The sequence below is a fragment of the Panthera pardus genome, unplaced genomic scaffold, assembly GCF_024362965.1.
Source record: "Panthera pardus isolate Hobbes unplaced genomic scaffold, ASM2436296v1 HiC_scaffold_20, whole genome shotgun sequence".
Classification (NCBI taxonomy): Eukaryota; Metazoa; Chordata; class Mammalia; order Carnivora; family Felidae; genus Panthera; species Panthera pardus.
In genome coordinates this window covers 69583429-69606437 of record NW_026526766.1, presented here as the reverse complement: position 1 = coordinate 69606437, position 23009 = coordinate 69583429, and the positions used below count along the sequence as shown (strand labels likewise).

General features: G+C 47.5%; 1 protein-coding gene across 10 annotated transcripts in view; it reads left to right on the top strand.

Annotated features, from left to right (window-relative positions):
- The window catches only part of EPB41L4B (erythrocyte membrane protein band 4.1 like 4B), a 128909-nt gene extending 111942 nt beyond the window's left edge, over nt 1-16967 (top strand). For 6 of the 10 annotated variants that reach the window (XM_053908162.1, XM_053908161.1, XM_053908159.1 and 3 more), the window contains 6 exons: nt 1860-2046; nt 4283-4360; nt 10610-10726; nt 13353-13421; nt 15732-15877; nt 16778-16967. In XM_053908162.1, coding sequence (XP_053764137.1) covers nt 1860-2046; nt 4283-4360; nt 10610-10726; nt 13353-13421; nt 15732-15877; nt 16778-16847 — 667 coding nt within the window. In that variant the 3' untranslated portion in view covers nt 16848-16967. The remainder of the gene's footprint in view (nt 1-1859; nt 2047-4282; nt 4361-10609; nt 10727-13352; nt 13422-15731; nt 15878-16777) is intronic. The other 4 variants (XM_019454259.2, XM_053908160.1, XM_053908164.1 and 1 more) reach the window with 2 other exon arrangements.
- Nucleotides 16968-23009: the final 6042 nt, after the last annotated feature.

Sequence of the window (23009 nt, the reverse complement as noted above, 5' to 3'; positions counted from 1 at the left end):
ATTGTATACCATGGCCACATTTCCCAGGAGGTCATTGCCATGGTGAGGCCCCCGTCAGGCACCCTGCTCAGGCCACACTGGTGCCCACTGGCCATGGGCCTTTTAGCTACACCCTTGCTCAGCCGTCATTTCTAAAACATAACCTCTGTGCCGGCGTAGTTCTAGAAATTCCACACGGAAGCCCCTTAGGGAAAGTGTGTCAGGGTCCCCGAGACTCCCCTCAAGTTTGATGATAGCATAGACTATGTGGCATGGCCCAAGGTTTCAGGTATGCAGTGACACCCTTATCAGGCAGGATATTCCAAGGGCCCAGAGGTTCTCCCAAGAGCTCCCAGTGGCCAGAGGTTCCTTTGGAATATGCAGAGCTGGAGCACCCCAGGCCTGCAGAATTAGCTCTTTTCTGCACAGGCAGCAACGTGGTTGGCATTAGGGGAGAGAGGGCTTGTCTTAATTTCTAGAAGTTTGAGAAAATACTGTCTATACTGAGAGGGAGCGATTGACGGTGCTGCTCTGTCCTGTGCCAGTATGACCAGATTAAAAGGGCTTCCTGCCTTGCCATACCTTGTGGGAAATCCAACCTTCCCCACAAATCCGCACCCTGGAGACAAACCCAGAACGCCAACCCAGACTTGTCCTCCTTCATGGTGACTTCCTGTCTAGTGTACTTTTCTGCCTGGATCATCCCATTCCATCAGAGAGCTCCTAAGACCAGAGCAGCTGGGCCCCCAAATAAATGGGGGCCTCCCCTGTAACTGCTTTATGACCCCAAAGGAATGGTTGCTGTTAGGCCACAAAAGGGGCCATTATCCTTTTCACTCGTGGCAGTGGGTTCTCTTTTAAACATTTTATGTATGTATTTATTTTTAATGTTTATTTATTTTGGGGAGAGAGAGAGAGAGAGACAGAGCTTGAGGGGGGAGGGGCAGAGAGAGAGGGAGACACAGAATTCAAAGCAGGCCCCAGGTTCTGAGCTGTCAGCACAGAACCCAACGCGGGGCTTAAACCCACAAACCATGAGATCATGGCTTGAGCCGAAGTCGGATGCTTAACTGACTGAGCTACCCAGGCACCCCACAGCAGTGGGTTCTTAAATGGCTTGTATTTACCCTCCTAAAGGAGGCCACTCCCTTGGCTTGGTGGCTCCTCAAAAAATTAAGCATAGGACTACCATATGACCCGGCAGTATGACCTCAAGTGGGATTCCAATCCCAAAGAATTGAGAGCAGGGTTTCAAACAGATGTTAGTACCTCAGCAGGTGAATGGATAAACAAAATACAACCTGTCACTGCAATGGAATATTATTCAGACATAAAAAGAAATGAAATGTTGACATAGGCTACAGCGTGGATGGACCTTGAAAACATTATGGTAAGTGAAATAAACCAGATACAGAAGGACATATATTGCATGATTCCACTCGTATGAGGAACTAGAATAGTCAAATTCATCCAGCCGGAAAGCAGTGGGGCTGCAGGGAGAGGGCATAGGGCAGTTATTGTTCAGTGGATACAGAGTTGCTGTCAAGGGTGATGAGAAAGTTTTGGGTGTAGACAGTGGTGATGGGTACACAACATTGTGGATGTTTTGAATGTCACTGAATCGTACGCTTACCAACGGATAAAATGATAAATATCACATATGTCTCTCCATAATAAAAGAAAAAAAATTCGAACCTCTTGGCAAATGACAGAAAATCCAGCCCAAATTGGCTTTGGCGAAAATGTCACTGTATCGGATCCTGTAAGCTGGACATCTGGCAGACATCTGTTTGGGGAGCTCCCCCGCCCCCTCCCGGCCCTCCCTGCACTCCCCACAGCCTGTTTATTGTTGTAATGAGCAGAGCTTCATGTGCTTTTAGTAACCGCAGTGATGAAGATGACCTCCCTCCCGACCTGGCCGAGGCAGTAGGAGCGTCCACAGCCGCAACCACACACACCACCACGGCCACCACGCAAGTCTCAGCGCCACTGGTGTCCCCCAAGGGCCACAAAGTCAGCTCGCCTCAGAATTCAGAAGGCAAGGGCCCGCTGTCCCCAGGGGCCAAGGTATGGGGGGAAAGCCCCGAGAGGAGTAGCTGCATTTGCTAGGAATTCAGTATAAATGTAGTGCAGGGCATCCCGCGAGCATTTAAACTTGGCACAATCAACCGTGTGCTCGCAAAACAAGGGTAGCAACCACCGGGGCAGGGTTTTTATAGAACTGTCCCCAAAAGATGACCTAACAGTTTATGAGACACAAATGGCGTAAGAAAGACCTTGTACATTGTACTTTAAGAGAAATGGGAGAGATTTTTGAGGGTGATTTTGATTTTAGAATATCATCCCTATATAATCCGTTACTGCACCGCAGAGATAGAAAACAAGAAATGTTTTTTGCCCCATAATGGAAAATCTGGAGGAGTGAAAACATAGGAGCATCCCCATCTCATTCCTTATATCAGATGGCCCATACAAATAGTTTAAAAATGGGAAATATTATTTTCTTCGTCAGTTTGAAATTTCGGGAAGTTGCCAGAAATGTGAATGGGCTGTGACAAGGCCTTGCTCAAGACATTTCTCTTGGTTTGCTCTGAGTGCCCCTTGGCTGCGGTCACTCTACAGCAAGTGGTCCAAACACATTCAAGCCTATTGTTCTACGAGTAGATGCCAAGTCAAAGGCTGCTTGGTCTGTGGACCCCACCGAGGAATGGTGGGTGCATGGGGTGGGGGCCCTGAAGGCAAGACCAGACCCCAGACTGTGCTTCCAGCTGCTCTGTTCACATGCCTCCTGGCTACTTGCAATGAGCTGTCACTCCACAGCCCTTGTTTCTCCAAGCCTCAGCTTCCTCCTCCTCCTCCTAAAAATGAGAATAAGATCTGCTTCCTTGCCCAGCTTATGGGCCAGTGTCCAGTCCAGTGGAGGTGACATCTGGGCAAACAGATCACGATTCCTGATAGCCTCTAAGTAACAGTGGGCCAGGCCACATCCTCCTTGACCAGGGCCAGGCATTTCTCAGCTCCCTTCCCAGGGTCTTTGGGATACTTTGTGGTCCTCAATAGGACAGGCTGCTCAGGCCGGGGACTCCGCAGTCAGTGGCTGGCCCGAGTGAGGCTCCCTCCTTTCCTGCAGATCAGCTCCTGGGTTCCCCTGTCTTGTGCAGAATCCCTGATATTGCTTTGTCCCAACTGTAGACACAGGTTCCTATCACAGATTCTTCACCGTGGTTAAAACCAAGCGAAAATATTTATGAAACAAAGGAGAATTCAGTGGGGATGTGGGTGGCATCGTACCAGAGGCCACAGGGCTCCCTCTCCTGGCCATCTCTCTCCTTAGGGCCCTGCTTGTGCCAAGTTGATGGGGTTTATTTTTTTTCTCACAAAGGGCCTCCAGGCCTCCCATGCTGCTGAGACCCTAGGACAGGAGGAAAAAAATGTTTTCCCAAAAACTGAACATGGTTTTCGGAGAATACCTCCCTCCCACCATAAAGATCTTCCTAATTATTACGCAGGCGAGGGTTTTCTTTAACTTCTTTTTTCTTTTATTTTTTTAATGTTCGTTCATTTTTTGGGAGAGAGAAAGAGAAACACACACACACACACACACACACACACACACACACACGCACCTTGTGTGAGCAGGGGAAGAGCAGAGAGACAGGGAGACACAGAATCCGAAGCAGGCTCTGAGCCCTCAGCACAGATCCCCATGCAGGGCTTCAACCCATGAACCACGAGATCATGGCCTGAGCCCAAGTGGGACGCCCAATGGGCTGAGCCACCCGGGTGCCCCATTTAAATTCTTTTTTAAAACGAACCGTGCCACACATGGGGCTTGAGCTCACAACCCTGCAACCCTGAGATCAGGAGTCCCATGCTCTACTGACTGAGCCAACCATGTACCCCCTGCGCCCATGAGTTTAGTTCCTTGAGGCCTTGACCCTCTTGATCCAGGATGGGGTCTTTGCTCTCTCTATATTCAAAGGACTGTTTGAAGCATCTCCCCCTCCAAAAGACCAAAGAGCACCGAAAGCACTTAAAGAGAAGTTGTTGGCACCTTTTAAAAGAAGGCAGTTCTCTAGCCTACATACTGTTTCTGCCCATTAAGGTTTCAGAAAACATGTGGGGTTTGGTCTCTCCTACTTGCACGCTGCTGGGCAAGGGAATGGTACAGAGGACTGGCAGAGTCATGGGCTCCGTGATGGGAGGGAGGGAGAGGAGGGAGAGGAAACTGTGTTTTCTGGTGAAATTCCCTTGTCCGTCTGGAGCCGGCACTAACCCAGCGATGTTTTGTGCGCCTTCCTAGAGTCCCTCTGACCGAGGAGGTGCCTTTACGTTGGAGCCAGGCGATCTCCTGATGGACTTCACGGAAGCTACTCCTCTGGTAAACCTCCCAGTGTGCTAAAACCAGAAAAGCCCCAGGCTTTAGAAACACCTTGATAGTGGGGCGGATGCACGGAGGTGGGCATTGCCACTGGAAAGACTCTTCCTCTTGTCCTGCTCACAGCCCGGAGCCTCGGGGATCAGCCTTCGTTCAGGGGTTCAGGGTTCGGGCGCATGGTTCCCTCTACCTCCCAGAGCCCTCCAGGGAGGTGGCGCTCCCTTTCTCCTGAGGGAGGCCACAGGGGTCCCGCCCGACCTGTCTGCTGCTCCCATAGCATGTAGGGCTCCTCGGTGCTTGGGTCTTGGCTTCTTGGCTTTTCCGGGGCTGCTCCCTGCATGCCCACCATGGGGTATCTTTCGCTGCCGCTTCTAACAACGTGCTCCGGTCTGAAGCACGGGCTCCAGGCCTCCCCCCAGCATTCCAAGCCCCTCGTGCCTCCCTGCCGTCCTCTATCCCCTGCATACATGTCTCCCCTTAGGGATGGTCCTCATGGAACTCCTGCAGGTGAGAAACCCTGTCGGAGGAGAGAGCACTGGACTGGGAGTCATGCAGGCCAGATCTGGCTCCGGTCTCTGTTCCCTTCCTTAGGAGCCTCGTCATGGGATAGAGGATGCCATTGCTTCTCGTGTCTGCCTAAGAATATTCTAATGATCGCGTGAGAGAGAGCCCTTGACGACTGTAACAGCACCATAAATGTGTGTGACCTGTTGTTAGTAGTGTTAGATGACACAGGCAAACATGGAGGTACCCTCGGCTGGGCTCAGCCTGATACTCAAGTGTACTCGAGCATAAATCGTGGTCCACACGTGTGGAACGTGAGTCAAAATACCTCCTGAAAGCTCACTGCACACCTGGCTTGTGTGGGGCTCTGGGAGTGGACAGGGCAGCTAGAGGCTGGAGCGGAGTCGGGTTGATAAAGGGCCAGGATCGACAGGAGAGCCACGTAGGACATGCCAGGGGGAGAAGCCAGAAGTGAGAGTCACTCAGGACTGGCTCACTGGAGGAGAATATGGTGGAGAGGAAGGCTTTCCAGAAGGCTTTCAAGAGGAGGCAAATGAGGCAAAGCGCTGCCTAGGCCTTAGGAATGATCGCCGTGTCTGCCTCAGCTGGCACAAGGAAATCATTTGTGATTTAAACAGTTGTCCTTGTCATCTGGAGAGTTGGTACAGTCTGAGAGCTTCGAGTCAGCACGTTTGGATAAACAGCTGAGAACCGACAGTGGGCGAGACACCCTGGGGTCTGGGAACCTTTGGAGTTCCTTCCTTCCCATGTTGGAGAAAATGCAGCTGACTTACTGATGGCCTTCTTGTTAGACAGATTGTCACGATAGGGTAACCCAGAAGCAGGGCCTTCCCTCACCTCGTCCTCCCTTTGCACAGATGGGGAAATTGAGTCCCAGAGTAGGGTAATCACACAGGGACCGAGCTTGAGCCCGGCTGTTCCAGCTCCTTCTCTGGTGCCCTGTGCATCATTAGATTGGGCTAAGTCTGGCATCTGGATTTCAGGGACTTGCCACTTGGGAAAAGAACAATGCCTGGAAGAAGGGCTGTGTCTAAAGCGCTCCTCAGACTGAGACTGCAAACCCTCAGCTGGAGGGCAGCAAACCCCGGAAGGACCCGACAACCCCTGGGGCACGACCTGAGGGCTATGAAGGCAGAATGGGGAGAAAGCTAAGTTCCTAGACCCACATTGAAGAAAACATGCCAGGCAGGAGTAGAGGACAGTGGGGGAAGATCTCTCTCTGAGTTAGCCTCTTGAGCAACTTCCAGACTGCTGGAGCATGCTGCAATTAATGCCATAAGAGAGTCTATAGAAACGGCTACTGCTGTGAAACCCAGTGCCTAACCCTGTCTGGGGCCACTGAGAAAAAGAAGGCTTCATAGTGCTAGGGTTTTGAAGTATGAGTAGGAGTTTGCCAGATGGAAGTAATGGAGCAAAACAATCTATGCGGAGGGTACAGCATAAGCAAATACTGAGTATTTATTAAACATTCTGGCATATCTAGGAAGTTGAGGTATGTTACAAAAAAACATATTGTGGCTCGGACAGGAGTGATGAGATTCCCTTAAAAACCACTGTGTTGCAGATCCAGCTGGTAGATCTACTTGCCTCATCTGTATCCTTTCTTTGACCATAATGGTCTGAGATTAGAAAGGAACCAGCATCTGCCAGGGACCCAGAGTTCCTCTGATCTGAGGCGCTAATGCCTACCAAGTGAGTGTCCAACCTCTGCTTGTACCCGTCTGGCAAAAGGGAGCTCAGTCCTTCTCCGAGCACACCTTGCTTCCATCTCTGGGTTGCTCTGAGCTCCGAAACGGAGTGTGGGGTGCCGCACTGCCCTGGCACGGGGCAGCTGACGTCCTTTCGCTGCACCGAGACACGGCTGCCCGCGTCACAGCTAAAGTTTGCAGTGGATATGCGTTCTCAGGATGAAGTGTCCTTTGTGTTGCTTGTGTGGACTTGAGGTGTGCGTGCATGTCCACAGGGCACATTCCCACAGAAGGGGTGCGGAGGGCTGGTATTTTGATGTCAAGAGCCGGCTTCATTTGGGGCTTTCCTTGGCATTACTGGCTTTGATTTTACTTCACTTCAGAGTCCTGTCTCCACCAGTGCCGAAGGGTCCTAGAGAGGAAGGGGGACTCTGGCAGCCTGCCTCTCCTGTGTGGACCTTTCCCCTCCACCTCCTCCCTCTGCTCCTCCCAGGATCATAGAAATAGAAGCAGTAGTCCCTTCTGTCCTTGTGGAGGTGTCTCTGCCCCAGAGGATAGTGGAGGAGAGCCTGGATTTAGGGTCTGGGGCCAGATGAGACTCCTAAAGCTACATTACTACCCTGGTTCCGTGGGCCAGAGCTAGAGGAACAAGAGAGAGAGAGAGAGCCGGGACCAGAGTCTCTTGCCTTCATCCAGCGTGGTCCCACCTAGACGTTATCCGCGCTAGTTTAACCCTTATGGCTCCAACCCTGATGATCCAGTCTCTGTGTGGGGTGATTTCCAAAGAAGCAGAGTCCAAACAGCTGAGAATAATAACAAGTTTCAGTCTTTAACTGGCATCTCTCAAGATCCAAGATTAAATTATCACCTCCCTGGTAACACTTCTCAAATCATAACTTGCTTCCTTCTTAATTCTCTTGCACCCTGTGCGACTCCAAGGATTTTCATCCCCATACTCTCCAAAAAAAAAAAAAAAACCACATTCTTTCCAGCATCACTCCTGCAACACTCTTTTCCCATATCTTTTCTGCTCCAGTGCCCACTCTTTTATTATCTAGTTCAGTTTAGCAACATCAGCCTGTTGCTAAACCTACAACCTGTGCAGCTGTGGCCTGCCCATTGCCGGAATCTGCATCCCAGATCTGGCAGTCAGGTTGGGGTTTCTGCCTGGGGCAGAAGAGGTGGGTGGGGCAAGAGGGGTGGGGGAGGGACGAAGGCAAGCAAGTGAAGGCAACACCCACTGTTCATTTGGTACCCTCCTTTGGGAGGTGAGTGTGGGCACATCCACAGGGTACGGGTGTCAGCAGAGTGGAAGGACGGGGCATTTACATATCAATCGTGTCCCCCACCCCAGGTCTAGCATGCGAGCTTCTTTCCTCTGGTGACACACACCATGAGCACCTATGCCTTCTGTGTTCCCGATGCTTTCTCTTTGGGGCTTGTCCCTCCCCGATCCCTGTACTTCATGAACCACTCACCCAGCTGCAAAGCAGCGACAGTCACAACCCAGGTCTGTTCTGGGCCAGAGAATATTAGTCAAGAGTTCATGTGCCAGGGAGGAGACTGGCCTGGTCAAAGGAACGTTCTGTAGGACCAAAAAAAAAAAAAAAAAAAAAAAAAGGCCTGTGTTGGGTGTCAGAAGAACTGGCTTTCCATCAGTCTGAACAGCCTCGTTTGTATTTTGAACCTCGTTCTATCAGGAGGGCTGAAGCTTGATCCGAAGTCAAATCAGGGTGCCTGTTCCATGTTCCTGGGGATTCATCTGTCTTCTCCAGGGCACAGGGAGATGGAGGGAAGTCTATTTAGGTTGTGATGTCATCTGTTTGCTGATACATCTGGGGCACTCCCTGCTTCCCTCATGCCCCTTTTGGTGGGTGGGAGTCGTGGTCCTGCTGGCATGAGAATCTCTACCTGTTGGACATACCACACAGCCATTCTGTCCCAGCTCTACCTGGGCAGAGGGACACTTGTCCCCCTCTGCTCTTTAATCCCTGTTCCCTGGCCTCCACCTGTGGAGCTCAGGCCCCTCTGGTCAGACTTCCTAATGTCTACCGCTCGTCACTTTGCCTCCGACTTTTCTCTCTAGTCCTCAAACTGGCAACCTCTTTTCTTATCTGGATGATGAAGAAGCCTTCCATATTTTCATCTTCATTTGTCTATGCCAAAAATCTTTCTGTTCCCCAAAGAGTCAGATTTTAAGACTCAAAAGCCAAGTAGCTTAGAAGAACCTAGCTGCTTGAATGTGGAAAAAACCCAAGGAGGAGAGGAAATGCCGGGAGGAAAAAAAAAATAAAATGTTATTTCAAAATAGTATCCTATTACACATGTTCTCTTATTTCCTGCTCATTTACTAACAGATGCTTACGTAGAAAGGTCAGAAATGTTTGTGGGATGGCTCAACATTCCTTTACTATAAAAGTCCAATGTCAGGCAAAGCCTTGTCATTCATCACCACCTTCAGCTGAGACACTAGTGGCTGGTACACATTTTGGCATTTGGCAGCATATCCATGTTTGTTGATCATTTATGCCAGCTTTTATTTTCTTCAAAAAGCACACCTGAGTGCCTGCGTATCTGCAGAGGCAAAAGCCCTGTGGCCTGGGGTCCCTGGAAGTTGGTTCTGCTTGGGACAGTGTTGAGTACTGAGGCTGGGGGACGGGAATGGAGCCCACCGCACTCAAGTCTCAAATCCCATCTTGTGGCGGGGAGGGTTCATGCTGAGGACAGGAGAGAGCAGTGGAGGGATTCTCAGCAGGCTGCTGAAACTTGACCGTAAATGGCTACTATGGACTCACTTGTTTCTGAAGAATGGATACGGAAACAATCAACAAGAGGGTCTAGAACCACGGCTTCAGACTTTGCAGGTGCAATTTTTCTGCATCTCCAAATTTGAATAGTAAACAAGGCTGTTGCGAGGTAATGGTTGTAAAGGCCCCTTTGGAAATTGCCCAGGACCGCACAAATGTAAAGAGGTCGGAATCAGATCGATTTGGAGACAGAAAAAGGTGCCTGCAATTTTCTTGACCGTGTTTGAGTGAAACTTACCCAGAGACTGTACTTTGTTGATTACGGCAGGATTTACAACTATTTAAGGAAGCTCTCTTGAACTAAAAGGCGTGTGTATTTATGCTCTGGATTAAATGGTCCCTCCCTGCAACACACACTAACCCGGTCAGCGGCCCCCTCTCCTAGCATCAGAGCATCGTCTCTTCACCCTCCTCATCTTCACCGGTAAAAGCTGTTGGACCTCTGCTGGTGCATGGCACTACTTAGGGCTGGGGTGGGGAACCCAGTACCCCAAGTGATGTGGCATTTTCTCACAATGCTTGGTATCTTCTGGCTACAGCAACAAGGTGCCTCGGTGGTGATACAAGGTGTCATGGCCTGGGCCATGGGTGTGGGAGCGGGGGTGGCCAGGGCCATTATGTTTTCTGAACATAGATAACAAAAAGCCATGACAGAGTAAATCCCAAAGTCCGTGTTCCTCCTTGCTGATGTATGTCTTTCCCAGAAACACTCTGTTGGACACCTGCTAATCATACCATAAGGTGGGCCCTTACTTAGCAGGGTGCAGGAGGCCACCAGGCATGGAAGGCCAACACGCTCAAGTGTGTGGCCATTCCTCATACTGCTTGCACGGCCAGCATCACTAATTCATCGCGGCTCTCTTTCTGGCTTGGCCTGGCCAGTGCTGCAGGGAGCCACTGCCAGACCCGCGCAGTTGGCACAGGAGATGGCCCCTGCCTGCCAACCCCGGGAATGGGGTTTTGATGGGTTGTTCTGCTTGGATAGTGGAGAAAACAGATGAGAGCCAGGGAGGAGGAGAGAAGGTGGGGAGACGAGGGAGGAGGGGGGCCTAAAAGCCAGCTGGCCAGGGGCTAGAAGCAGGCTCGGGCGAGGCTGGCTCCAGAGCAGTCTGGAGTTGACAGATCCTTCTTGCACTGTACTGTCTTTCTCTCCTTCCCCTCCCTTATCTTCTCTGCCTCCTCCCCTTCTCTCACCACCTCCTCTTCCCCTTCTTTCCCCTCCTCGCGAGCAGGCAGAGCCCGCCAGCGCCCCCCACTGTGCCCACTCTCGCTGTTCTCCTCCACTCTCTCCCCCCATGAAGGAAGAGACCACTGGAGTTTGCATGCACCCTCCAATCAAAACGAGGCTGGTAGGTACCCTGGCAGGGAGAGGGGCCTGGCCAGGAGAGGTGAGGCGGGCAGGAGCCACCAGGCGGCCACCCCACGGGAGTGCATGAGCACTAGACCTTCCGGAAGGGCCCGGCTGACAGGTGCTCTGACTCCAGGATGGATACATAGTTTGACCAAATTAGGACACATGGCTGCTGGCCTGCCCTGTGTCTCTAGGTCTCAAGAACCAGGAGTTCATTTTCATAAAGCTTTGATAAGCCTAGATGAGAAAAACCTTAGCTGCATTTCTATTGAAAATAAAAACTTTTTTTTAAACTTGTCTTTTCCTGCTATTTTTCAAGATAACAGGATGTCACATACCAACCTGAAAGGAAACACCCATATCCCCAACCTAGCACATTTTTTTTCATTCTTACATGTTTCCTTCTAGTATTTATTCATGTCCATTCACAATTTTAGAATGTTAAGTCATAGTATCCATATCATCTCCTGTTTTTCCCTTTTCTATTAATGTTGGATTGTTTCTCCTTGTTCTTGTTGCCACATTGTATATGACTGTGTATATTCCATCCAGGGACTGGCCTACCATTCACCTAACACATTCTTACTGCAGGACTGTGCTTTGTTTCCAGTTTGTTTCCAGTTTGTTGCTGTTCGAGGGAACACAAAAAGCTGTTGCATCAGGCTGGACCCTGCTGGGTTCAATACTGTGACCTTGGCTTTGCTCCTTTTCTAAAGTGATTCTACCAAGAGACAGCACCACCAGAAGAGGGAATATACTTTGCCACAGCTGAGCAACACAGAGTGTAACTGTTGGGATAGATTTTTTTTTCTTAGAGAAGATGTAAGATAATTCTTTAAAGCTGCCAATGTTCACGTTTCTTTAACAGCAGTAATATGCCTCTTTTCCGTTTTACTTCATGATGGTCTGAGAGTCTTATCTGTATGCAGCTTTTTACTTTGCTAGTGGTCTCAGAACACATGGTGTACCACTAGGCCTGGGAGGAGAATGCACCACGGGGCTTCCCCTGGGTCCTCTCGCCGTGCCACTGGCAGCCGCTACTGACAATTTGAGTTGACACCTAAGTATTTTCTTTTTTTTTTTTTTTAATGTTTATGTATTTATTCTTGAGAGAGAACACGAGCAGGGGAGGGGCAGAGAGAGAGGGAGAGAGAGAGAATCCCAAGCAGGCTCCGTGCTGTCAACGCAGAACCCAATGTGGGGGCTCGAACTCACAAACTGCGAGATCATGACCTGAGCTGAAGTCTAGTCAGACGCTTAACCAACTGAGCCGCTCAGGCTCTCTGACTCCTGATTAACCAACTGAGCCACTCAGACTCTCTGACTCCTGAATCTTAAGGCAGTTTGGGACCCATCCTGGGAATTTTGAGATGTTCAAAGAGGCCAGAGAGGGTTTAGGGAAGGGGAGCCGGCGTGGACTGGACATCTCTGTGTACACAGCAGAGACATGGTCATTCGCAGATTGGTTGAGAAGTACTCTACTCATTCAGAACCCCTCCGCAGATCTGAGCGTGTTCTGATGTGCTCTTGCTCAGTCCTACTTTAACCCCCGTCAGAGTGACTCAAGGCCATCAGGTAGCTACCCCAGGGCCCACAGACCAGCTCCTGGGAGAGACATAAAAGCACCTGCCCAGGGGCAGTGGTGGCCTCAGTGTCCTGACTGCAGCTCTCTGGTGGCAGGTGGCACAGCGAGCATTCACCGGCAGGGAGGCAGGCAGTTTCTGTGCCCTGGGGGCTGCAGGCAGAGCCAATACCAGAGTCGTCAGGCCCCTGGGCCTGCTGGCAGTCCTCTAGGCCAGTAGAAAGAAATAAGCACACTCCACATCCCCCAGGGCCTCCAGGAGGCCAAAGACAAAATGACCAAAGGGGAAGGAATGGGAGCAAAGGCTCTTTTTGGCCACGCACTGCCGCCTGTTCAGGCTGGTGCCTCCACTCTGTCTCAGACCAGCTCTGTGCTGCAGCCTTCCCCCCGCACTGGGCACTTCTGAGCACAGTGCCTTTTAATCCCCAAAGGCCACGGTGGCAGGATTCGCACGTTCTTCCAGGGGTTTCTCCACAGTTTTCCTCTGTGGCCACAACTTATAGGGAGTCCAACAACTACAGGGAATACCTTCTGGCCTAATTAGTGCGAGCCTCCTGGTGCCCTGTCTGCTCTCATAGACTGTGTCCCAGGATGTGGCCTGTAGCAGCTCCTAGTCCATGGCCCACAGCTGGGGGGCGAGGGGGGGGCAGCCATCAGCAACCAGGCAGCTCTGCCTGCCTCATTACACACCCTGGTCATGGCCTTTTATGGATCAGGCCATATATAGGGCTCAGCATGCCTGGGAGGCCCACACAGCCTCCAGGGAAAGGAGTTCCAGGGCAAGGTAAGCGTGGGGAGCCCTACAAACATGAGACTGCATCCCTGCTGGGTCCCGGCCCCAACAGTGCAATGGCCCAGTACAGATACAACCACTGGCCAAAAGGCCTCCGGGACCTTCTGTGTGTTTCCTTAGACAAGCCGTGCGGGCTCTGCGTATGTTCCCCTGAACCCTTCAGTTTGGTGTTAAAAGTGCACCCCCAAAGACTTCAGAACTCTCTTTTCTAATCGGTAAGCAACCCTCTTGTCTTTCTCTTTTTTGAAGATAAAAACGTTCCCGGCTGATCCAGTGACCCCGTTTCCTGATGCTTTCATTACAGGGCCACAGTTCGCCGTAAGTAGATTCAGAAAACAGGTCTGTGTTTTAAAATGTGTTCCCGCGTGGCATGCTTTTCTGAGGAATGCCAGACAATGACGTCGACAGCTTCTTCTAATCCTATGAACTCTGTCAGGCTGGGAAGGAGTGGGGTTTGGGGTCTACATCTTTTCGTTGTCTTAAGTTATTCGATGCTTACTTATGAGCATCACATAAGTAAAACTGACCATTCCAAAGTGACATGTAGTACATCGAGTACATTTAGGGTCACGCAACTACGACTTCTAGTTCCAAAACATTTTTATCACCCCCGGAGGAAACCTCATTCCCGTGACGCAATCACTCCCGTTTCCCCCCACCCCCCCAGCCCCTGGCAATCACCAATCTGCCTTCTGTCTCTATGCATTTCCCTAGTGCGGATATTTCACATAAATGGAATCATGTAATATGTGACCTTTTGTGCTTCTTTCACTGAGCATTGTGTTTTTGAGGCTCATGCACATTGTAGGGTGTGTCAGCACTTCATTTCTTTTTATGGCAGAGTAATGTTCCATTCTGTGTATATACCCCAGTGTGTTGCTTCCTTCATTCACTGATGGGTGTGTGGCTGTTGTGAACAGTGCCTCTGTGAACATGTGTGTACATGGATTTGTTTGAGTTCCTGTTTCCCATTCTTTCGGGTTGGATCTACATCTTGATAATGGTGTGATCTTAGGTAAGTCACTTCGCCACTCTCAGCACCAATCTCCTCTTATTCTGAGCAGAAATAGTAATACGAACATCCTCCTTGTGTCTGCTTCAGGAAGGATCAAAAGCGATCAAGAACCTGGCAGAACATTCCCAGCCACAGAATGTCCCACAGATTGTTTCCCAAGGGTGGAGAGGCAGGGGTATCGTTAATGAGAGCAGGTCGTCCTTGACAACTGGCTTCAGGCCCCCCACCGCCCTTTGCATCATCAGCTTATTTAAGCTCTGAAAGTTGTCGAAATACTCTGAATCATTTAAACGTTGTAGTTTCCTCACTGGCAAAGTGATTGAGTTTGATGAGTTTCAGGGTTCTTTTCAGCTGCAAGTCTTTTCTTTAAATGAAAGCTTCTGCAGAACTCACTCTGTAACAAGTGGCTGCATGGAGCAGAAGTGGGGAGTCTAAGATCACCTCCTGTTTCCCCTCACCGTCTCCTCCTTCCAGGGATCAGCGTGTGTAATTCCTAGAACTGAGTGATCCCTGAGGCTCCTTCCAGAGGCTTTCTGGCCAGCCCGGAGGATCTGTGGGGTGGCCTAGGGGTAGCCAAAAGTGCAGTCTCGTGAGCTAGGTGATGGTCACAACCAGAGGTGGTTTTAGCCACATGGAGAGGGAGGAAGTGGCTGGTGTAGCTTTCAGAAGTTGAACAGAGGTAAGAAGGCGTCCCAGCAGTCCAGGCAGAGGCAAAAACAGGTTCCTAGAATAATGCATTTCTAAAGTCATGAACAGCTTCCAGCACCTGCCTTGTAGGAACCAGAGGGCCTGAGACACAGGGGCTGGGCCAGGCTGTTAAATGCTACCACCCCTACGTTCATCCGGCCCCTGCAGTTTCACTGGGCACCGCTCCCCAGCCGGAAGCTCCGCCTCCACTCCCCTCAGCTGGCCCGAGCGTGCGGGGCCCTCTGGCCTCCTGCCCAGCCTTGGCAGTGCTGTGAGACACCCAGGGAAGCCCTTCCTGAAAAGCCAGGGGCCAAGATGCAGCAGGAAGCCAATGCCAGAAATCACACCGGGGCTTTTAAGAGTGGCTCGAGGGCAGCAATTTTACCAAGATTCAAGATAATACTGGTGCAGCTAGTCTGGGGAACCATACTTTGGGAAGCACTGCTACAGTGGTGAAAAACACCAATTATGCAGTCAGCTAATCCTGGTTCTTAACGCTTACTGTGTGACGCTTACTGTGGGAAAATTACCTAACCTCTCTGAGACTTACTTTTCTTGTCCATAAAATCAGTTTTAAGGTATGCGTTTTTTCACCTTTTAAATCTCTGAAGTCAGAAAATTCATTACATTAGTGGGCGTGGTAAGTTTGGCCATATTTTTCGTCCTCTGTGGCACATGCAAAAATGGGGGTTCTTACAATTGATGGTGTCTAGTGTGATGAAATTGACCTCTGCTTTAAGAGTTGCCAAGAGGTCATATATGTAAAATGACTGCTCCAAAATAAAATCATTAAATAAGTGGTAATTGATTTTAGCTATTATTAAAAAATATATCAGCAACTGTGTGGTAAGACTTAGGGAGTAGCTGACAGTATAAAAATGGAACCCACGTTGAGATTGATTTCCTCTTTCCTGTTTCCTTGACAGGCAGACTTTAGAGACAGTAAGTTACAGTGCTGTCCTGGCCAGTCTTCCCCACTGATTCCATCAGTGACCCTGAGGCCTTTGACAGAGACCGTCTCCACCGTGCAGACCATCTACACCACGCGGAAGCCTGTTTCTCTGGCAGCCAGGTGAGTCACCGGCAAGTAACTCTGGTGGCAGGGAGAGCAGGCACAGGCTCCAGTTTCATTGTGTTTTTGACATCAACAAGCCTCTTATTTATTCTTTCATTCATTTATTCTGTGAGTATTTATTGAACCGTCTACAAAGGCTAGATAGTATTCTAGACCCTAGGGATGTATAATGAGCAAAACAGATAAAAGTTCTACCTTTATGGAGTTCAAAAATTAGTGTTGGGGGAGGTGGGACAGAGGTTAAATAAATATGTGTGTGTGTGTGTGTGTGTGTGTGTGCACGCGCTCACGTGAGAGAGAGAGAGATGACAAGCTAGGGAGGAAAATGAAACCAACAAGGGCAATGGGGCATTCTGGGATGGCCTCATTGAGGTGGTTTTTAAGCAGAGACCTGAAGGTGGGAAGGGAGAAGTCTTCAGCTATTTGGGGAAAGAGTAATAATCATCACAGGGAGCAGCCAATGCTAAGGCTTCTAAAATGGAATATGCCCAGAATGGTTAAGGAAGAGTGAGGGGGTAGTGCAGCCAGAGAAGAATGAATGACAGGACCCTGGACATCTTCCCATTCATTCAGAAGACCTTTTCTGAGAGACTGCTATGTACGAAGTCCTCGAGCTGGGCTTTGGGGCTAGGCTCTGGGGATTCAGAGATAAATGACATGTATGGTCAGTCTGCTGGTGAGCAGTGTCCTGAAGAACTCTCAGTCTGGTGGGGGAAACCAGGAGGCAGCCGGACAATTTCAGGTCATTGTAACCCTAGCAGCTGTCAGGGGTCCTTAAGGGGCCTGAGAGTTGAGAACCGAGGTCAGGAAAGAAGATGGGGGAGATGCATTTCAGCTGAATCTGTTTTTGTCATTTTTTAGCGTAATCTCATGATTTTGTCACCTGCTCTTCTTCAGTGCAGAGACGCTCCGGCAGGAACTGGAAAGAGAGAAAATGATGAAAAGACTATTGATGACCGAACTGTGAAATTCTCCCCTTGTTGCCTGGAGGATGGCATGGTGCCTTCTGTCCGTTTTCTTTCTTCGGGCTTTGTGTGCTCACTCCAGCACAACACACAGATGTGTGCTCTGTTCACCAGGTCTCCGTGGCTGGTTGAAGCCAACTTCCGGCTTGACTTTATTGGAGAAGTTCTTTTCTGTCTTCTGAGTATTAGAGTTTTTCTGCTACTCAGTATAGTTGGGGCGGGATTTGGTAAGCCTAGGAGAAGAAAGATGGGGAAATGGGATTCCTTTTTAGTACTACCTGTGTGTATATATTGATAACCACAGGGGGTTAATATGGCACGGAATCCTTTGCTATCAGTCCCAACCATGATTTTGTATGATTGAAACTTGGACCAAGCTTTGACTGTTTGTTAAAGAGTCATTTTTAATGAGAGAATAATTCTTTACTGCTGGTTTTTCATTTACACTGGTAATTATACAGATATTATGAAGTCCTTAACACTCATTTTTATTCAGACATGAATCGATGAACTAAAAAAAAAACAAAGTTGTGACCACCAGGACTGAAGCACTGTCAGCGAAATCTGAAATATAATTTAAATTGTGGGTTTGTTGGATACGATATTATTTGGGATAAACAGAACTTTTCACTAAGCCCAAAGTAGGAAATTATAGCTTAAATTGTCTAAAAATCCTTTACAAAGATAAGGTGGTTCAATACCAAGATTCATTTGGGTGTTCCATAAAGGAAAATTATTTCTAAAGTTGATCAATTCTTGTCCTGTTGATAGAACCTTGACCAGATGACACTTTGCTGTCTTTTTATATAGTTTCAAGAAATGTGTTTTTAAATTTTTATTATGCACTTGAACAACTTTGCAGGAATAAAGGCACCCCCTAACCACAAACTAGCCCTCTAAATTGTTGCCCAAGCTCCCAATGAATATGCACACGTTTTTTCATAGTTGTGATCAGTGTGTACATACTCTTTGGTTGTATTTCCCCACCTAACACATATCTTCCCTTTTTAACACAGATCCTGCTCTCACCAATTTAAATGTCTCTATATCTACATAACATGGTTAACCTCACTTATCCCCATTATCAGATATTTGAGTTCTATCCAATTTTTCACTCTTATAAATAGTGCTGCTATGAATGCCTTTGTAAAAGATGCTCCTTACTTTGGATTCTTCCCTGGGGAATATCTCCAAAGAGGGCTTACAAGGTCAAAGAGCATGAAATACTTTATAGCTCTTGTTTCATATTGCCAGATTGCTTTCTAGAAAGATCCAATCTCTGGGTTGGAAGGACCTTAAAGGTCATTAGTTCAACTCTCCTATTCCCTCTGAATGCTTGAATCCGTCTACGATTTATAATGCCACCAGCAATGTATAAGCATTTCTACTTACCAGTAGTTCTGCCAGTATTGGGTTTTGCCATTTTAATTTATTTTTGCTTGTTTAATAGATGTGTATAGTTGTTCTTGAAAGGTTGTTTTATTTCATTAATTGCTAGCAAGGCTGAGCACTTTTCCACGTGATGATTTACTAGCTGTATTTCCTTGTGTGTAGAATGTCCATCCATTTCTTATGACCACTTGTTAAGTGGAGTTGATCTCATATATTTGTATCAGAACTGTATTTTTATGTTGTATAGTTTGCTCTCCTGTCCCTATCCTTAAAACTGAATGGTGCCAATAATTTGATACTAATGATTATAAAAAAAAAGTAATGCCTCATTTACTAGCATTGTTGTAAAATGAGGTATGTAAGCAAATATTCAGATAACAGAGGATTAACCCTTTAAGTGCTGAACTTTAAAATTTTAATATTTTTTTTTTTGAGGGAACTCTTTCTAAAATGCATTACGTACTTCCCTGCCTTAGTAAACAGAGTATACTGGAGAGTATTGAACCTTTTCTTGGTGAGTCATGGTCATCGTTGTAAAAATCAGCCCCTTTTGTACCTTGGTGTGGTGCAGTGATGTCATCAGGAGCTATCCAAATACCTAGGGCTTGGCTTTGCCTTTCACGGATTATTGTGCTGTTTTCACTGATGAATTTTACTGCTTTCTGCTCTATTGGTGAAGCCATCTGGGGGCATTTGTGGTGTTTGGGACTTTTTACTCCCATACTGCATGACCCCTGGCTATACTTTGAAACAGCTTTACCTGTTCTTTATCTTGTGCACATGATACAAATGTGTTCCTGTACAAGACTGGGAAGCTATCTGTTTCTAGGGTTATAACCTCTTGCCAATCCAGCACCCTCCTCCTCCTCTTCTAACCTGCTTTCTGAGTCTTCTGCTCTTCACTTCCTGCTCTCTGATGGAAACCTCCAGGGCAGAATGGAAGTGTTCTTGGGGAAGCCAGGAGACCAAGTATGACCTATGTGTCAGGTGTGCTTTGCTACTGAGGAGGGATGCATGGGCTTTTTTGGACGCTGTTTTCAGGAGGCTCTGAGTCTCCTGCTTTTCTCCCCACATCCCCCTGGGTTCACAGATGCTTCAGAAGTCGATGTCACTGGAAGTCTGATCGCAACAAGTTGGCTGTTACTGTATATGAAAACCCGGTACCTTTGGCAGCTCAGCTCTAACCAGTAAAATCAAGAAGATTCCACTGTTTCAGCAGTTGTCCTGGTTATTTGCCTACTTAAATGTAATGACAGGTGCCTGGCATGGTGACCTGAGGAGATGACATCGTGTTGGGTGAATTCCTAGGGACAAAAATGAATTGCTATAATTGCTTCACCTTTTTTATATACTTAAAACAAACGACAGCACCATACGGTCACACAACACATACCTTATGTCCGGAGGTGGGGCTCAGCTTACTGACATAATCATGTCAGAATAAGGGCTCCAAACTGTGGGCCACAGACTCCTGGTGGGCATGGGTGGGGGTAATACAAGAGGCCTGGGAATCCTGCAGTTCACAGAGTTTGTGGATTGCAGACGGCATAGAATATTGGGAAACTAGGTCCTAAAGCATTCAGAAGATTCCATCTGAATGCACCCCAAATTTTTTTCAGTTTTTTTAAAACTTGAAATTTTTTTTTGTATGTTCCCAATGTTGTGCAAACATCACCACTAATTCCAGAACATCTCCATCGTTACAAAAAGAAACTGCCTATCTACAGTGACCACCAATTCCCCCCACCTCCCTATCTCCTTAGCAACCACTAATTTACTCTCTGTCTCTGGATTTCTGCCTATGGATTTGCCTATTCTGAACATCTCATATAAATACAATCCTACAATATGTGGTCCTTCGTGCCTGGCTTCTTTCACTTAACACAATGTTCTCAAGGTTCATCCGTGTTGTAGCATGTATCAATCTTCATTCCTTTTTATGGGTGAATAATATACCATTGTATGGCTGTACCACATTTTATTTATCTATTCATCAGTTGATAGACATTTGAGTTGCTTTTCCTTTTTGGCTATTATGAATAATGTTAATATTCATATACGAGTTCTGTATGAACATATGTTTTCAGTTCTCCTGGGTATATAACTGAGATTGGAATACAGCTGGGTCATATGACAATTCTGTGTTTCACTTTTGGAGGAACTACCAAGATCATAACTTGTATTTCATAAACAACCAAAAGTGGGAGAAAAAAAAATCACATATACTAGGCGGTCAGAAGAATGGGCATATCTGTTACTGGTCAGACACTGTAATGCAGCACTGAGAGGGACTTTTTATAAAGAAAAAAGTTGTTTTAGAGAAATGGTTTTGATGAGAAGAGAAAATAAAAGTGCTGTCTTTTAAAAATGAAAATGAAATTAAACTCAGGTGCATCTGTAAGTTCTTATTTGAATTTCTGGCTCTTGGTTAGCCAGTAGTCTCAAAATGTCCAGGAAACGTGCCTCCCCCAGAAAATGTACACTATTGAAAAATCACAGTATTTCTTGGCTGCTCAGCGAATTCACATCACCGGGGAGCAGAAGGTCTCTGAAAAACCTGGGATGTAACAAAGAAGGGAACAGGTCTCCCACCAGGGCTCAAATCTTATAAAAAAAAAAATCCCAAAGGTAATTTAAGTGATTGGGGGAGAACTCCATGAAAAGAAGCAGCCAAGTCAGTAGGGAATTGAGGGCTGGAGTAGGTTCCAAGGTGCTGGTGACGCATGCAGACTTTGAGTGACCAGTGATACCTAGGAGTATTCTCCCTAGGAAAAAAACAAATCCATGCATCACATGCTCCAGCACTATCATAAGGTCCTTACACCACCCCTGGAACCTATCTGTGGCCCCCGTTGAGTCCGTGGACTCCAGGTCCCTTGATCCAGATTACCTGCAAGCCTCATTTTAAGCTATGGTTGCAAACCCACCTCCAACACCACCCCCCCCGACCCCCATCAACAACAACAACAAAAAGCCCACATGGTTTTATCAGACCAATTTACTGGAAGAATGACCTGGTTTGTATTTGCTTTCTATCTGGCACCATCACTGTTAATTGTAGTTATTAAAATGAAGGGAATAAAAAAGAAAGTGAGAGATAACAGCTTGAATTCCAAAACCAGAAATGTTTGTTTATTTTTTGGTGGAGGAGGGGCAGAGAGAGAGGGAGACACAGAATCTGAAGCAGGCTCCAGGCTGAGCGGTCAGCACAGGGCCCAACACGGGACTCGAACTCATGAGCTGTGAGATCATGACCTGAGCCCAAATCGGACGCTTAACGGACTGAGCCACCCAGATGCTCCCATCTTATCTTTTAAATTTTATTTATTTATTTATTTATTTATTTATTTATTTATTTATTTATTTATTTAATGTTTGTTTATTTTGAGGCGGGGGGCCTAGCAGGGGAGGTGTAGACAGACAGGGAGAGACAGAATCCCAAGCAGGCTCTGTGCTATTAGTGGGGCTCGAACCCACGAACCGTGAGATCATGACCTGAGCGGAAACCAAGAGTCAGACGCTTAACCAACTTAACTGAGCCACTCAGGCACCCCTCATCTTTTTTCAGAGCAATAAATCTGATCTATTTCTTGTAACAACTGGTGTATTGGGAGACCTAACAAAGCCCAAGCTTTTCATGAATTACACCTGATTCACTTGTCAGGCTAAACGTGTTAAATTTCAGTTGGACAACTCACCATCCGTGCCAGCTGCTACACAATAGCAAACACCTGCCCTCTGGTTCACATAGTACTTTTGTGAGCCCCATCTCCCATCTACCCTGGGCCAAAAAAGGTTGAGATCACTAGTTTCTTTTGAATATTTGTATTTCATAATCTTCTGCATATACATTCATGGTATCTCTAGCACCAAACCCTACTGAGCATTACCTCTGTCATCTTACCTAAGCTTCCTTGCCTTCACGGAGGTTACTGATATACTGTTGCACAACAGTCTGACTTCTGGGCCTGCATTTGGAACCTCTGTGCTTTTCTGCCACCATAATTATTTTCTTTGTGTATGCAATGAAATAAAAAGAAATAGAAAAAGCAGGCTAAAAATGCTGGCTCTGCAATACCAGCATGAAAGGAATTGTATCCATGTTTTCTAACCAAAAACAGTTGAGCAGTTATCACTTCAAAACCATCAAAAGATCTCCAGGACCTAGTTGTATCTGGCTGGCTCAGTTGGTGGAGCATGACTCTTGACCTGAGTGTAGTGCGTTTCAGCTTCATGTGGGGCATAGCGATTACTTAAAATAAAACACACACACACAAAATTCTAGGATCTGGCATGTTGTAAGTGCGAGTTGTGAGTAAATGGCTAAGTAAACAAGCAAAGGGAATTGCAAGCTGCAGGAATGGATTTGAGAAAGTAGAGAATTTAGTGTGGTCGTCACACATGGTGGAGTCCTGCCAGGATCTGCGCTGCCTGCTGAGGCTAAACCAGTTGCCTGTTTTGTTTTTGAATATAATTTATTGTCAAGTTAGCTAACATACAGAGTTACAGTGTGCTCTTGGCTTTGGGAGTAGATTCCCATGATTCATCACTCGCATACAACACCCAGTGCTCATCCCAACAAGTGCCCTCCTCAATGCCCGTCACTCACTTCCCCCGCCCATCAACTCTCAGTTTGTTCTCTGTATTTAAGAGTCTCTTATGGTTTAACTCCCTCTCAGTTTGTAACTATTTTATTTTCCTTCCCTTCCTCCATGGTCTTCTGTTAAGCTTCTCAAATTCCACATATGAGTGAAAACATATGATATCTGTCT